Source organism: Poromitra crassiceps (genome assembly GCF_964638095.1).
Source record: "Poromitra crassiceps genome assembly, chromosome: 11".
Taxonomy (NCBI): domain Eukaryota; kingdom Metazoa; phylum Chordata; class Actinopteri; order Beryciformes; family Melamphaidae; genus Poromitra; species Poromitra crassiceps.
In genome coordinates, this window is record NC_139643.1 from 52,957,772 (window position 1) to 52,975,271 (window position 17,500).

Here is a 17,500-nt window from a genome sequence, read left to right on the forward strand (position 1 = left end):
GTCTCGGCTCTCCCCAGATCGGCAGAGGATGGAGTAGCAACCAGGATTGAGTAATTCAAATGAGCACTAAACGGGGGATAAAAATGGGATAAAAAAAATCGGGAAAAAAACATAAAAAAAAAAAAAAAAGATTGATCTAAGTTCACTGGTGGAACACTGGTATAGCCTATAATTACTATGGCTTTCCACCGTGCAATGGAATGGTTTACCCCATGGGGTTTTATCCACTTTTGTTATTAACCACGGTTGTAATGTGTTGTTATAGTCTTCGATACGATATGTCATGTATTGACTTACTTTTTGACTTGTCATGTCATGTATTTGTTTAATTTCTCCTCTGGATTTCAATTGATCTCTGCAGTCGGATATGGATAATGACCTAGTTGGTGATGTGTGTGACACCAATGAGGACATGTAAGTAATGGACATTTGAGCACTCAGAACCTTAATCTCCCCCCCCAGCTTTAATCAGCATCTCTACTGTCACAAGCCTTATCCTGCATTCCAGTTGCACTGGGAACTAGGAATTTCCCAGTTGAGTGATGTCACACCCGAGTTGATCGCATTCGGAAAACCAGCCAGGGTTAGTTCTAGCCAGTCTAGCTATTGTTAGCATTAACAGTGGATAACACAATGCATTACGCTGTATTTTGCATACATACAAACACTGTAGCAAAATGTCCACAGATAGAAGTTAGTACTGTGTGTACAACTGATTTAATGAGACACAAATAAGGCCATGTTCACATTACAGGCAAATCCGATTTGCTGATAAAGTCATTAATCATCATTATCTTGATTGGTTTCGCAAATCTGATTTGGGAGTGTGTCCGCACTGCCACAAATCTGATTCTCAAGTCGGATCTGTGTGTCCAGACCTAAACAGCCTATCTGCATGGGTTGCTATGGTAACGACGTGGGCGTGAGTAAATACGTACGTTGGTGACGTGGTAATCCTGCGCAGAAGCATTTGATGACGAGTTGTGAGTGACGTTCAAATCAGATTTGGTGGATCTGCGCGTCTGCACTGAAGTCACATCAGTCGAAAGCAGATTGGAAACTACCTCCATATGTGATTTGGGACAAGTGACACAAATCAGACTTGGAGCGTCCAGACTCATAAAACCAATCTGGATAAAGTCATTAATAGGTCACTAAAATTCACCAATCAGATTTGGCCTCCTGGTCTGAACATGGCCTAAGACACAAGTGTTAATAAACAGTGTATTACTACAACTTTCAATAATGTTGAAGCGCAGAGCTGCCATTTTAGATTTTGAGGTCAGGGTTGGTGAGGTTCCCCTGAGTTCAGAGCAGGAAATCCCAGTTCCCATGATGTCAACTGGTAAATTGCTAGTTCTCAGTACAACTGGAATGCGGAATTAAAAAAACACAATAGCAAGCACAGTCTGTGTAATGAATGTTCATTAACACAGATAGTTTGATTTCAGGGATGAGGACGGTCATCAAGACAGCAGAGACAACTGTCCCAGCGTCCCCAACAGCTCTCAGCTGGACTCGGACAATGATGGGATAGGAGACGACTGTGATGACGATGACGACAACGATGGCATCCCTGATGTGGGACCTCCCGGACCTGACAACTGCCGACTCATGGCTAACCCCAGTCAGACAGACACTGACGGTACTGCCGACTCATGGCTAACCCCAGTCAGACAGACACTGACGGTATCAACGCCATTGTTGCTTTGTCAGGATTGTTGTGGCTTCATTATGTTGCATCAGAGATCTTTAATATAGATAGAGACACTCCACTGCAGGCTCCGCCAATAGTAAGAAATGGTACTTTTCTCCTACAGTAAATCGGTGCAGTCATCAGCTTGTGATTGGCTGTCTATCAATGGTATGAAACTTCATTGGCTGGCCAGTTTCCTAAGTGGGCGTGGTAGTGGCTACACCTATATTTCACAGATATAGGAAGTGACTGGAAGTTGGGGTGTCTGTATCTCTTAAAGGTATCTGGTTGATTTACAGGTGAGGGATTTTATTAAGAAGAAATTCCCTGATTTCCCCTCTTACCCAAAACACACCTGGACAACATGACTAATATACTTTTGCATTTTCAAAGTGGGAGACTTGCCAAAATACATGAATATCTCATCTCTATGAATGGACCTTCTGTAGATAATATAAAACATTGTTGGGAAGAGGAGCTAGGATTTAACATCTTAGATGAGGTTTAGTGTTGTGATAATATCGTATCGTGGGGCGTCTAGTGATTCCCACCCCTATCAGTTACTGGTTAGACAATATTTTCTGTGTTGAAAGTTCTATCGCATGTGATGTATCATTCTGATTGCTGCGTTTGTTTTTATTTCTTCTTGATCCAACCAGGAAACGGTGTTGGTGATTTGTGCGAGACAGATTTTGATGGGGACTCGGTGATGGACTCTATCGACGCCTGTCCAGAGAGTTCAGAGGTCACCATGACCGACTTCAGGGCCTTCCAAACAGTCATCTTGGATCCAGAGGGAGACGCTCAAATCGACCCCAACTGGATAGTCCTCAACAAGGTGAAAAATACATTACATTTGATCAAATATTCAGTAGTCAAATTCATGGTTATGAGCTATCTTTGCATCTGAGGTTGCCCCCATCTAATGTTTATTCATGCTAATTGATAGCTGAATGTTAATGTTACTGCCATCATTTTTTCAGGGCATGGAGATTGTCCAAACCATGAACAGTGACCCGGGTTTAGCAATAGGTAAGTCTGTAAGCCTTATTTAACGTAACCTAGAGCTATTCTCCTCTTTTTTTTAGCTGACCTGCGACTAGCGGAGGCAGCTCTACACACGCAAATGTCTGTGACTGAGTGACTGATGAAGTTCCATAATTGGAACACATGATTAGTAGCGTTGCATTCAAGTGCGTCTGGGAAATTTGGGCATTTGGTGATGTCATGGGGGGTTGAAAGTTCCTTTCAGGCTAGGAAATTCCAGTGTTTGGCAGAGAGCTAACTACAGTATTGCTAATGCTGTGTTGCTTCTGATTAATCTACATCTTAATATGAGATGTACTTGTTAAGTGTTATGAGGTCATACTTACAGTAAAATATCCTCTATATCTATATAATAGATTATTATCTATTATTATAGATTATTATCTATATAATAAACTTGAACTTGTCTGTCCCTCTGTGTATCTGTAATACACGCCTACACCCCCAAATGGGGCTGAAAAATAATGTAGTTGAGTAAATTCCGAAATCAGGGAAAGGTACTGAAGCCCAAAAAGTTTGTGACCCACTGACCTACTTTGACATGGTTTGGTCCTACTTACTAATTGGCGTTTAAACGTTCTCTCTGGTCATCAGGGTACACAGTCTTTAATGTTCTCTCTCTGGCCATCAGGGTACACAGCCTTTAACGGGGTGGACTTTGAAGGGACGTTCCACATTAACACGGCTACAGACGACGACTACGTCGGCTTCATCTTCGGCTACCAGGACTCATCCAGGTTCTACGTGGTGATGTGGAAGCAGACTGAGCAGACCTACTGGCAGTCCCTTCCCTTCAGGGCCATGGCCCAGCCAGGGCTGCAGCTTAAGGTGAGTCCCTTCCTTCTAATATTAACGGTTTATTAACGTTTTGAGCCCTCACAGGCTCTTCGTCAGGATGTATTTGCAAAACCAACCTTCTGAAGAGCTGCCACAGTGTTGCAGGTCTTCTTGATTTGCATTTCCATTGGAGAGGAAGTGAGGGGACTTAACCGTTTGACTCTGAAGAAGACACTTTGCGTGTTGAAACGTTAGTCTTATTGTTTGCACCTATTAATTGCCTAACTTTGACCGTGCGCTCCAGATTTCTTTTTTCACATGTGTTATCTCAGTCCCCTTGTCTGAGAGGCACCGGTCTGGCGTGGTTTGTCAGCTGAAGTGCAGATATTCTCTCTGGGGTCTTAACCTCTGTTACCTCTCCAGGCTGTGAAGTCACATACAGGTCTTAACCTCTGTTACCTCTCCAGGCTGTGAAGTCACGTACAGGTCTTAACCTCTGTTACCTCTCCAGGCTGTGAAGTCACGTACAGGTCTTAACCTCTGTTACTTCTCCAGACTGTGAAGTCACGTACAGGTCCAGGTCTTAACCTCTGTTACCTCTCCAGGCTGTGAAGTCACGTACAGGTCCAGGTCTTAACCTCTGTTACCTCTCCAGGCTGTGAAGTCACGTACAGGTCTTATACCTCTGTTACCTCTCCAGACTGTGAAGTCACGTACAGGTCTTAACCTCTGTTACCTCTCCAGACTGTGAAGTCACGTACAGGTCTTAACCTCTGTTACCTCTCCAGGCTGTGAAGTCACGTACAGGTCTTAACCTCTGTTACCTCTCCAGACTGTGAAGTCACATACAGGTCTTAACCTCTGTTACCTCTCCAGGCTGTGAAGTCACGTACAGGTCTTAACCTCTGTTACCTCTCCAGGCTGTGAAGTCACGTACAGGTCTTAACCTCTGTTACCTCTCCAGGCTGTGAAGTCACATACAGGTCTTAACCTCTGTTACCTCTCCAGGCTGTGAAGTCACGTACAGGTCTTAACCTCTGTTACCTCTCCAGACTGTGAAGTCACGTACAGGTCTTAACCTCTGTTACCTCTCCAGGCTGTGAAGTCACATACAGGTCTTAACCTCTGTTACCTCTCCAGGCTGTGAAGTCACGTACAGGTCTTAACCTCTGTTACCTCTCCAGGCTGTGAAGTCACATACAGGTCTTAACCTCTGTTACCTCTCCAGACTGTGAAGTCACGTACAGGTCTTAACCTCTGTTACCTCTCCAGGCTGTGAAGTCACGTACAGGTCTTAACCTCTGTTACCTCTCCAGGCTGTGAAGTCACCTACAGGTCTTATACCTCTGTTACCTCTCCAGGCTGTGAAGTCACGTACAGGTCCAGGTCTTAACCTCTGTTACCTCTCCAGGCTGTGAAGTCACGTACAGGTCCAGGTCTTAACCTCTGTTACCTCTCCAGGCTGTGAAGTCACGTACAGGTCCAGGTCTTAACCTCTGTTACCTCTCCAGGCTGTGAAGTCACGTACAGGTCCAGGGGAGTATCTGCGTAATGCCCTGTGGCACACCGGTGACACCCCGGGGGAGGTCACCCTGCTGTGGAAGGACCCTCGCAACGTGGGCTGGAGGGACCGCACGTCCTACCGCTGGCACCTCACCCATCGCCCACATGTCGGATACATCAGGTGACCCTCATCCAAGCTTATCTTGCCTTGCAATGAGTATGTTCACCTACAGCAGTACTTTGTACCCTGCCAGAGCATTCCAAGTAGGACAGTGCTCTTCCTTGTTGTAAGCAAGGACATCACTCACCTCACAGCTTTCAAATTTGGCTTTCGGGCCAGTTGTATTGAAGTGAATGGGGCGGGCAGGGTCACTCCCACTATAAACCATCATATCTGTGTCGTTTCACTTTTGATTGAAAAATGCTTCCACCAGATTAAAGAAAACACATTAAAGCAGCTACGAGCAACTTTTTCGATTGTTATTAAACAGTATAAATTTAATATCAATGCATCACATCTTACCTCTAATAGTCGACGAGACCAACGCAGAGTAGTCTCGCTTGAACCCCGAGTGAATCGGCCAGTGTTAGTCTGTCTGTGGCCAGGGCAGATCAGGAAGTGAAATGAAACGGTTTGCAGCAGCCACTTCGGCCATAACCACAAAATAACTTCCAAAAAACCTGTTAGAATATAACGAGAGATGTTCCCGAGAGTATGCGTGGCGTTCACATTGTTTATGTTATGTTGCTAGGCAGCGCGAACGGGGTAGGCAGGCAGCTGCGTTTCACTTCCGGGTGTAGCCGGTCCGGCGGTAAGGAGAGAGAGAGAGAGAGCCCCCTGTTGACGCGAGTTTAGACAGACACAGACTTAATAATCACCTAAGGGAGCAATCTCCGATTGACACGGCTTTGGTCTCAGCTACTATTATAGGTAAGATGTGATGCATCAATATTGTAATTATACTGTTTAATAAGAATCGAAAAAGTTGCTCGTAGCTGCTTTAAGTGATGTTGACTGATGGCCTGTTCGGTCATGTATCATGATGTAGTTTAGCTAATCAAACTGTGTCCTGGTTGGCAGGGTGAGGCTGTATGAAGGCATGACGCTGGTAGCAGACTCAGGTGTGGTCATCGACTCCTCCATGAAGGGAGGCAGACTGGGTGTCTTCTGTTTCTCCCAAGAGCAAATCATCTGGTCCAATCTGGGCTACCGTTGCAATGGTAGGTTCTGTTTCTGTTGGTTCTGTACATGTTAAAACACCAGTCAGTCCCTGTCACATGTTTTGCAGTTTCTCATGGATCAAACATGTAGTTATATAATCTGTGTTTTTCTACAGATACTGTACCAGAGGATTTTGAGGTTTATCGTAAGACCATCCACATCAGGGTGTGAGCCTACAGCCTCTCACACTGTCCTGTATCATCCATCACCTGTCACCTGTGGACGTGCAGGTGCCATGTGGGGTGCCATGTGTGCGTCCGCGCGTGTTAGCTTGTGTGAGTCATTGAGCAGGTTGTGTGAGTCATTGAGCAGGTGTCTGCATGCAGTGTGGATCTTTAGCGAGGACATCTAAGTCATTCCATGATCGTTTTCTTGATGGGTTGAAACAAAGCAAATGTTTTTGCCAAAAGTCAAAGCTGTTTTACCGTTTGCATTTTGTAAGTTGACCGGTGTTTGTAAAGTGTGTGATTGCGTTATAAATATGTGTGTCCAAAATGTCCACTCATTTGACACTGATCCAAATATGTTATTACAGTTGACAGACAATTTGGGCTCTTTTGTGAAGAATCACCTCTGGACTCACTCAGATTTACTCAACCTTGACGGTGTTTCAAGGTCAGCACTCTGACTTGACTATGGAGACAGCAGCCGATGGTCGAAGTCATCAGATCGCTGTTTCTTTTCACACGATACACCTGTCTGTCACATGATACAACTGTCTGTCACATGATACCTGTCTGTCACACGATACACCCGTATGTCACATGATACAACTGTCTGTCACATGATACACCTGTCTGTCACACGATACACCCGTATGTCACATGATACAACTGTCTGTCACATGATACACCTGTGTGTCACATGATACACCTGTCTGTCACATGATACACCTGTCTGTCTTGTAATCAGGAGTCTTTGTGGTTTTCACACTATGAGCTGTGACAGGAGATCACACATTACAAGATATCTCACCAGGAAGAGTAAACTAATGAAGAGGGTGGAAAACTACTGAGCAGTTTTTTTCTGAATGCTGAAACATACTTTGGTGGTATATTCTGTACAATGACAATAAATTACTATTGTTTTATTTCTATTTCTATTCTATTTATTGAAAGTGATTGTCTCACCTTGACCCCCAAGTAAAGTTAATCAACTGAAAGTTAGATGAACAGATTGTTTAAGACTAAAGTCTCAAGTAAAGACAAATTTAATGATTAGAAGAAATGTTACTCTTGGACCTTAAATTACTGTCTTAGGACTTGTATTATTACTTCAAAATAAATTGCTTTGTTATACCAACTAATATTAATTTCTGTAATGCTATTTATGTCAACTGTTTAAAGTACAGCTATCCACCTTATTTTTGAATGCCCCGCTGTAAAATAATTATGTGTACAAGGTCCGGTTTAACGTGACTTGATTGTTGCAGCTTGCGCATTTCCTCATTATTAACGAGGAAATCCGCAAGCTGCAACAATCAAGTCATGTTAACCCCCCCCCCCCCCCAGCGGAGTTTAACGAGCCGTAAAACTCCGACGCTGGGGGGGGGGGGTTGCTTGTCACAATAAATAAGACTGGTTTGACGACTTATTTGAGGGAATGTAATAATTGTGTCTATCACATCCGCTATTTCTGTTGCTCTTTGAGCAACTCTGGATATTTATCGATGAGATTTTTGCCAAGCTGGACCTGATTAACAACGTTTACAGACGGGTGTCAAGCTGGACCTGATGCAACGTTTACAGACGGGTGTCAAGCTGGACCTGATGCAACGTTTACAGACGGGTGTCAAGCTGGACCTGATTGGCAACGTTTACAGACGGGTGTCAAGCTGGACCTGATACAACGTTTACAGACGGGTGTCAAGCTGTCAGCAATGTCATGCAAAGATTACACAGGAAGAAGCACCCATAGTTAGTTGGATAAAGAGAACATTCAAATATGTTACCACAGATGGCAGGGAATGAGTTGATGAAATAGTTGCATAGTATACCTTTAAGAACACCAATACCCCAACTTGACGGACAACAACCTTGTGTTGAAGGCAAGTACTGTTTTATTGTGATTGCTACATGTATGAAAACGACAGGGCCTTGTTGAATGGAGCCTGCACTGCCATATTAGGGTGCTTCTCTGAGACTATTGAGTGAAACAAATGATTAGTCGTACAAATGAGTTGACTTACGATTTATGTTGACCACTGCAGCGGTGATTGATGTTGGTGTCTTGAAGCCCATGAGGGTCGGACACCTTGTGTGCAGGACACACACACACAGACACACACAGACACACACAGACACACACACACACACACACACACACCCACCACACACACACACACACACACACACACAGAGACACACACACACACACACACACACACACACACACAAGAAATAATACATCTATCAATCAATCATAGTCAAATTCTGAGGCTACAGACAGAACCTTCTTGTAATTTCTAAGCTATTGAGTTGATGCTGGTGCTGGGATTGCTTGACTTTGGGCATATTCTGCCTCTAGGTGGCACTGCAGCCTTCCTGAGGAAATACATTGGGTTAAAGGGCATGGTTGACAACAATCCCCTAGATGGCGCCATGGTGGCTTCGGAAAGAAAATGGGGTGAAAGTTCAGGCTGGAACAAAGTGAACTCGTACTTCCGAGAAATCTCCAGATCCAAAAACACCCTCCAGTCAGCAGCTCCCATTCAGAGCGCGTTCAAGAAGTCTCTGCATTCATAACCTGACAGGTGTTGCACCAGAGAAATGTAGTGCTATAATAAATGTATAGTATATAAATGTAGTGCTATAATAAATGTATATATAAATGTAGTGCTATAATAAATGTATAGTATATAAATGTAGTGCTATATACAAGTTGAAGTAGGCTATCTTTATTTGCCACATGTAACAAGTCCCCATTTCACTCACATAGTACAAGTAGGCTACACAAGTCTATAGATAGATTATATATATATATGTAGGCCTATATATATAGGATATATATATATATACATATATATATATATACCGTATATATATATATATATATATAGATATATATATATATATACAAACTGCATAAACGACATGTACAGCGTTACTGAATATGTTATGGGGAATCCACAAAGGCTCACAGCTGCTTCACCTCTGCCTTCATGTCCTGATGCCACTGCCACTATTTTTATATTCTGTTTATGTAGTTATTATTGTACTTTTAAGCCCCTCCCCCTGTTGAACGGTATTTGGTGGCAGCACGACACGTGTCTCAGTACTGTGTGATGGTCCCGCTCCCGCTCCTTTTTGTACACAGTTTCTCTCCTGTGATAAACAAAGACTTGTGAAATCAGAAACCTCCCCTGTTGTCACCTGTACCAACGCTGCCACCGTCAGTCACACAGGCTCCTCCCCTGTTGTCACCTGTACCAACGCTGCCACCGTCAGTCACACAGGCTCCTCCCCTGTTGTCACCTGTACCAACGCTGCCACCGTCAGTCACACAGGCTCCTCCCCTGTTGTCACCTGTACCAACGCTGCCACCGTCAGTCACACAGGCTCCTCCCCTGTTGTAACCTGTACCAACGCTGCCACCGTCAGTCACACAGGCTCCTCCCCTGTTGTCACCTGTACCAACGCTGCCACCGTCAGTCACACAGGCTCCTCCCCTGTTGTCACCTGTACCAACGCTGCCACCGTCAGTCACACAGGCTCCTCCCCTGTTGTCACCTGTACCAACGCTGCCACCGTCAGTCACACAGGCTCCTCCCCTGTTGTCACCTGTACCAACGCTGCCACCGTCAGTCACACAGGCTCCTCCCCTGTTGTAACCTGTACCAACGCTGCCACCGTCAGTCACACAGGCTCCTCCCCTGTTGTCACCTGTACCAACGCTGCCACCGTCAGTCACACAGGCTCCTCCCCTGTTGTCACCTGTACCAACGCTGCCACCGTCAGTCACACAGGCTCCTCCCCTGTTGTCACCTGTACCAACGCTGCCACCGTCAGTCACACAGGCTCCTCCCCTGTTGTCACCTGTACCAACGCTGCCACCGTCAGTCACACAGGCTCCTCCCCTGTTGTCACCTGTACCAACGCTGCCACCGTCAGTCACACAGGCTCCTCCCCTGTTGTCACCTGTACCAACGCTGCCACCGTCAGTCACACAGGCTCCTCCCCTGTTGTCACCTGTACCAACGCTGCCACCGTCAGTCACACAGGCTCCTCCCCTGTTGTCACCTGTACCAACGCTGCCACCGTCAGTCACACAGGCTCCTCCCCTGTTGTCACCTGTACCAACGCTGCCACCGTCAGTCACACAGGCTCCTCCCCTGTTGTCACCTGTACCAACGCTGCCATCGTCAGTCACACAGGCTCCTCCCCTGTTGTCACCTGTACCAACGCTGCCACCGTCAGTCACACAGGCTCCTCCCCTGTTGTCACCTGTACCAACGCTGCCACCGTCAGTCACACAGGCTCTTCCCCTGTTGTCACCTGTACCAACGCTGCCACCGTCAGTCACACAGGCTCCTCCCCTGTTGTCACCTGTACCAACGCTGCCACCGTCAGTCACACAGGCTCCTCCCCTGTTGTCACCTGTACCAACGCTGCCACCGTCAGTCACACAGGCTCCTCCCCTGTTGTCACCTGTACCAACGCTGCCACCGTCAGTCACACAGGCTCCTCCCCTGTTGTCACCTGTACCAACGCTGCCACCGTCAGTCACACAGGCTCCTCCCCTGTTGTCACCTGTACCAACGCTGCCACCGTCAGTCACACAGGCTCCTCCCCTGTTGTCACCTGTACCAACGCTGCCACCGTCAGTCACACAGGCGGATCTTTGTGTCTTATTCTATGAATGAAGTAACCCTATACTACAGAGGCTGATTACCATGTCTAACTGTAGGCTGTTTCATCTAAATGACTTCAGTATGTTCAGAAGATATCTATCTTAAACACCTTTTAAACTTGCTATTTTCAAAGTGTGTCTCAAGGGAACATAGGCGACTGTAACGATGAGAAACTATTTCACACAGATGACAAAGATGCTATCTGTATTATTCCAAGTCCAGGTTGCATAAGATATACCCTTCTGTCTCACCAATATAGGTGCCTGCCAGGTGTTAGAGGGTACACTACACTGTCCCATGCTTTCTGGTTCTGCCCTTCACTGTCCTGTACTTCACTGTCCGGATACTGTCCTGTACTTCACTGTCTGGATACTGGGTCAAGATATCTGACTGCTACTCTAAGGCCTATAAAATAACCCTTCAACCAGAGGTGGAACTCGCCATCTTTGGCTGCTCGGAATCCTCTCTGCTCCTCCCTACAGCTGTGCAACAGTCTCTGACACACGGAATGACTGTTGCCAAGAGACTCATTTTGAAGGAGTGGAAGTCTCCCTCTCCTCCTTTTCAACTGTGGCTGACATCTGAGGGAGGGCCACCGCTCGACCCAGCCAAGTCTCGGCCAAGGTGCTGGAAAAATAACTAGAGTTACAAATATAAAAGGAATTTCCGCACACTTGAATCTGTACAGATTACAACTGTGGCTGACAGACATGGTTTCAGTTGTACGTATGGAGAGACTCAGGTTCCTGAGGACCAACTCGCCTAACACATTTTCAAGTATTTGGGGCCCGTTTGTGGCCCACTTGGACGAGGTTAGGGGAGACGGGTAACCCGCCCTGCTAATCTCTCAGGGACGCTTTACGTAGGATCCCATGTACATCTACTACAAGCACATAAGTACACTATTTGGCTGGTAGCAGTACTTGTAGATATGTATATTTTTCTTTTTCTAGGTCTGTTTCTATGTTTGTTTTTGTTTTTGTTTTTGATGTTCTGAAAAATTGAAAAATAAAATATTGGAAAAAGAAGAAGATGCTATCTGTGTCTAGATACCTGAGCTGCCATCTATCTGTATGACCCCTGACCCCTCCTGACCCCCAGGTGAGCGTCACTTAGAGAGTTCACCTCACATTCCAAGAAGTGTCAACACTGAGTAATGTAATGGCAGAGGTTCTGGGTGGGGCTCCAAACAGTTTCAGGGGAGGCTCAGTGAATGGAAGTGAAACAATATTGAGTTAGTTATCAAAAGGAGATGACATAATAGCCTAAATGTGTGTGATTTGGCTCGAGAGTTCAGCAATACAGTTTTGGAGAATTTCACAGTTTTTCCCACTTTCCCAGAGTCAGAAACAAATAAAATGCCTGCAGACAGAACTTTTGATGTATTTGGGTGTCGTCTGATTCTGAAGTATATCAAACAGCAACATCAGGCTATCTTAGCTCAAGTGTTGAGTTGCAATGGGATCAAATGACATCATCATGGTCAGCTTTATCCAGGCTTTGTCTGTGGGGAGGCCCACTGTCTCAGACTTTGAAAACCCGCTGTAGTTATTTCTGTCATGTTTCTGAGACAAATGGTTACATTTGCTTTGATTGAGATAGAACACTGTCACAGTGTAGCGTTTGTAAATGTATGAAAAGTCTTGAAGCATACGTGGGCTGCTGATGATATCACTATCAGAGACTATAGGTTTAGGATTGTTATGATCTCCTTGCTGAGCAGTGTTGGGCAAGTTACTTTCAAAATGTAATATACTACATATTACTAGTTACTTTCATTTTAAAGTAATAAGTTACTTTACAATATTACTGTGTGTGTAGAGTAACTCATTACTTATAACACTACTTTTGCATTACTTTCACCAAAATAACTGCAGTAGCAGAATGACATCGCCGCCCTGGAACCATCCCGAAAGATAATTTATACAATCTTCAAGTCAGTGTAAACCGTCCACAATTCTAAAATGTTATCCTTTTCCTTTGTTATTGTCATCTATAGTGGTTATTTGCATAAAAACATGCAATTTGATTAGTAAATGATTGTATCTTTATTTAAATATGTGCTTTGATTAAAAAAAAGTAACTCAATTTGTAACTTGTGTTCTTGAAAGAGTAACTGGTATAATATTACTGAAATCATATTGTAATGAGTTATATTACTGAGTTACTGCTAAAAGTAATATGTTACTTTTGTAATGAGTTACCCCCAACACTGTTGCTGAGCTGAAAGGCAGTGACCTTTACACAGCAGCATGGTGCCGTGGGAGAGGCTGTCCTGTCAGGAAAATAAGAATGTGTGGAAATGCGAGTGCATGACATGCTATTATTATGTGCAAATCACATGTGCTGACTTGCATATAATCAGGATGCAAATATGCAACGTGTTGAGCAGTACAAAGAATACTGAAGTGTAGAACTGCTGCAGTCATTTTGGAGCTGGCATAAAGTCACTCCCTCACCTAACACACAGAGTCACACTGATAGTTGGAAGAGTGCATTAGCTTGAGTTGTTTCTAACGTATAATAGACCTTTCAAGGTAAGCCTCGTCAAATAGTAAGGCCTTGATAACACATCCCCAAAAGTCACATTCAACTACATACTGCAGTGGTTCTCCATTTTTTTCACGTGAAGGACCCCTAACTGACAAAAAATAGATCACGGACCCCCATCTGATAGGATTTTGTCCCACGGTCCCCCATATGATAATAATGTTGATGCTTTTAGATGTTTTATTACAGAAAGTGTATAAAACCCATCACCAAAATAATCATTGTGTTACTTATGAATGGAATTATAGCAAAAATAAATGACCCCCCTTTTGGCTGGGGACCCAAACTAAATATACTATATAATATATATATATATATAATATATTATATACCAGCACAATCGATCACGTAGCCTCATCTATGGTAAGTGCAACATCATGTTTGCACTATGAAATCATGCAAAATAGTGAGTGCTCAAATTAACCAAACCACTCAAACTTGTTGCAACTTCATGAAATCTTCAACCCTAATATGTCAGTTCTTAAAAGAACATTTTTATAATATCAACCACAGCTATTCATCCACTCGCTTTTGATGAAACTGTTTGTCTGTTGTCTTTTTATTATTGCAATGTTGTCCATGCATGTTGTGTACCTCTGTCATGTGGGTCAATGACTCATATTAAATAAATATATATAATAAACCTGAATCTGAAACTTGACTTATTATGACTAATGTGACTACGGTATCTGATTCATGGCTAATGTAGGAGTTGTAAATGAATATGATCTAAAAGTGTCATTTGTGCTGCTAACTTCTAACTGACTTTCACACTGTTTACTACATGAGGTGTCCTTGTCCTTGTGTATATCTGTGGGTGTGGGTGCGCGCGTACGTGGTGTGCGCGTGTCCGTGCCTGCAGACTTCCTGTCCCATCCGCTGACCACGCTCTGAGCCATGCGCTGTCCACGCGGCCGTCTCGGGCGCCGATTGGCTGGAGCTGACACAAACAACCGCTCTCCACCAATCAGAGGCGTGTGCACGCGCTGAGCCATGCTGTTCACTCCGGCTCCTCGTGTGCAGGGAGGCGGCGCTCATATAAAACCACAGCGTCTTTGTTTACAGTTAGAACGAACGGAATGAGTGCAGGACACAGACACACACACACAGCTACCTGCACCTGCAGCTTAACAGCTACCTGCACCTGCAGCTTAGACACAGACACACACAGCTACCTGCAGCTTTAGCATAACAATACACTGCTAAACCAAACCAGCATCATTGATTTAACGGACACTTCTCAACTACTAGTTTCCGCCTGTGGATACCTTCTTCTCACGGCATCATGGTGGCTGTGAAGAGGCTGAAGACCTTCGAGGTGGTGTTCTCGGACCCCAGCAAGACGTTTTACTGCGGGGGGGACAAGGTGTCCGGCCGGGTGGTGGTGGAGGTGTGCGAGGTGACCCGGGTGTCCGCCGTCAGGGTGCTGGCTCTGGGCACAGCCAAGGTGGACATGGCTAAAGGCAAGCAGCGCTGCCGCCAGGAGGCAGAGTACCTCCGCTACGAGGAGCTGGTCTCCCTGGACGACCAGCCCACAGGTGAGCTCACCTGACTACCACTCAGCTACATGCTAACTGCTAACTGCTCCTGTTTAATTAACACGAGGCTGTCTTACTGGATCTGTTACTTTACCACTCAGCTAGCATGGTGCTGACTTACATTTTCAATTTAATAAATCAAACTAAATGTAATGTATATCATTTGGCATCTAAAGTTGATATTTTGGCTGGAAAAACAACTTTCAACTTTGTTTTAGCTATAGTCTGTATACAGTAGTTAGCACGTCTAATAAACAACATTGAACTGGCTTATATACTGTATAAGAAGAGAAATGAGAAAGAAATGTAGGCAAGAGCATTTTACCAAGACACAATAATAATAATACAAATCTAGCTATTATAACTGACAGCTTAGCCTACCTGACACCCCAACCTTGACCCCAGTGTAAATGATTAACTCTGAAATGATAGTGGCCTGGATTCCCTGGTTAGCGTTGACCTCCAGCCCTTAAACATTCAGTGCAGTGGGACATCCCACATAGAGTAGATATAAGATCTTCGATTTCAGTGACCTGGTATTCCACATAGAGTAGAATATAAGATCTTAGATTTCAGTGACCTGGTATTCCAGATGGAGTAGATTAGAATATAAGATCTTAGATTTCAGTGCCCTGGTATTCCCTCAGAGAGGAGGCTATCAGCTGTCACATGTGACTCTCCTGCCCCTGGCATCCAGCCACAGTGCCAGTGTGGGCAGCAGGCAGTAGTGGAGTGTACTGTAGTATTCCATTGATGGAGTACAGTAACAAGAGGTTCTGAAGGCAGTAGTGGAGTGTACTGTAGTATTCCATTGATGGAGTACAGTAACAAGAGGTTCTGAAGGCAGTAGTGGAGTGTACTGTAGTATTCCATTGATGGAGTACAGTAACAAGAGGTTCTGAAGGCAGTAGTGGAGTGTACTGTAGTATTCCATTGATGGAGTACAGTAACAAGAGGTTCTGTCATTCTGTTCACAGATTCTGATGGTTCTGTCATCCTGAGGCCCGGCAACAAATATGAATACATGTTTGGATTTGAGCTCCCCATGGAAGGGTGAGTCACTCTACCTTGTGTCCATTTACGTTCATGTCAGTGGCATGTAAGGCACTGACATGTCAGTGGCATGTAAGACACTGTTCATGTCAGTGGCATGTAAGGCACTGACATGTCAGTGGCATGTAAGACACTGTTCATGTCAGTGACATGCAAGGCACTGTGTTAATGCTCTAACTGTTTTCTCCTTCGTTCTCACAGACAGCTGGTGTCCTCCTACAAGGGGAAGTTTGGCTATGTCCATTACTATGTGAAGGGCCTGATGGAGAGGCCAGGCCAGCCTGCCCTTGAGTGCAAAAAAGCCTTTGAAGTGGAGGAGCCCCTGGATGTCAACACCCCAGATCTGCTGGTAAGTTCACTTATTGTCTCAGGACACCAAATCAGGGGTTTTATTTATATTCTTATTGGTAGCAATGCAGATTCCATTTTGGCACCTGGCCAACTTGTTAAATAAGAGAAAAGTTAAAAACACGCACATCCACTGCAGAGCTGGAAGAAATAAAAGAGCAGGGTGACTGCTCTTCTTCAGAACGGTCTGAACAGGAGAAGAGCAGTCACCCTGCTGCTGCAATAAAAGCAACCTTACTGGAGCCCTTGCAGTGTGCGAGCTGTTTTATTTATTTTTCCAACTTGTTAAATAGCCTCAACTGAAACCAGGGGCATGTGCACATTTTAGCTTGAGCTTGAGTGTAGTGCACCTACAATCAATACATTTTATACAGCGCCAAATCATAACAAGAGTTATCTCAAGGGTAAGTTTGCGGTGTGTAACCTGTCTTTGTCTCTTCAGTCTCCCACAGGTGGCATGAAGGAGAAGAAAGTCACCTGCATGTTCATCCCTGATGGCCAGGTGTCCCTGAATGTCAAAATAGACCGACGTGGCTTCTGTGAGGGCGAAGACATCTGCATCAGTGCCAAGTTTGAGAACACCTGCTCCCGCATCGTGGTGCCCAAGGCCGCCATCATCTCCAAGCACACCTACCAGGCCAACGGCCGCACCAAGCTGTTCCGCCAGAAGCTGTCGTCGGTCCGGGGAAACCACATCATCTCTGGCATGTGTGACGCCTGGCAGGGGAAGACCATCAGGGTGCCCAAGATCAAACCCTCCATGCTGGGCTGCAACATCATCCGCGTGGAGTACGCGCTGATGGTAAGCCTTACGCTTCTGGCCTATTCAATCACCATGTAAGGATAGATGTGATCTCACTTTGGGTTTGAACTGAACATGTTACTGGTCCTTCCTCCAGATCTACGTGCACATCCCC

The 17,500-nt window shown here is 45.0% G+C and overlaps 2 protein-coding genes across 2 annotated transcripts in view; both read left to right on the forward strand.

Moving 5' to 3' along the window:
- The window catches only part of LOC310785113 (thrombospondin-3b-like), a 60,312-nt gene extending 53,868 nt beyond the window's left edge, over positions 1-6,444 (forward strand). The window contains exons 23-30 of the mRNA XM_083646096.1: positions 362-414; positions 1,452-1,645; positions 2,356-2,534; positions 2,680-2,728; positions 3,375-3,571; positions 5,032-5,204; positions 6,105-6,244; positions 6,361-6,444. Coding sequence (XP_083502222.1) covers positions 362-414; positions 1,452-1,645; positions 2,356-2,534; positions 2,680-2,728; positions 3,375-3,571; positions 5,032-5,204; positions 6,105-6,244; positions 6,361-6,416 — 1,041 coding nt within the window. The 3' untranslated portion in view covers positions 6,417-6,444. The remainder of the gene's footprint in view (positions 1-361; positions 415-1,451; positions 1,646-2,355; positions 2,535-2,679; positions 2,729-3,374; positions 3,572-5,031; positions 5,205-6,104; positions 6,245-6,360) is intronic.
- Positions 6,445-14,723: 8,279 nt separating this feature from the next.
- txnipa (thioredoxin interacting protein a) overlaps positions 14,724-17,500 on the forward strand; it is a 4,652-nt gene continuing 1,875 nt past the window's right edge. Inside the window, exons 1-5 of the mRNA XM_083645763.1 lie at positions 14,724-15,182; positions 16,160-16,235; positions 16,437-16,584; positions 17,026-17,385; positions 17,483-17,500. The exon at positions 17,483-17,500 is cut by the window's right edge and continues 285 nt beyond it. Of these exons, the coding sequence (XP_083501889.1) occupies positions 14,930-15,182; positions 16,160-16,235; positions 16,437-16,584; positions 17,026-17,385; positions 17,483-17,500 (855 nt within the window). The 5' untranslated portion in view covers positions 14,724-14,929. The remainder of the gene's footprint in view (positions 15,183-16,159; positions 16,236-16,436; positions 16,585-17,025; positions 17,386-17,482) is intronic.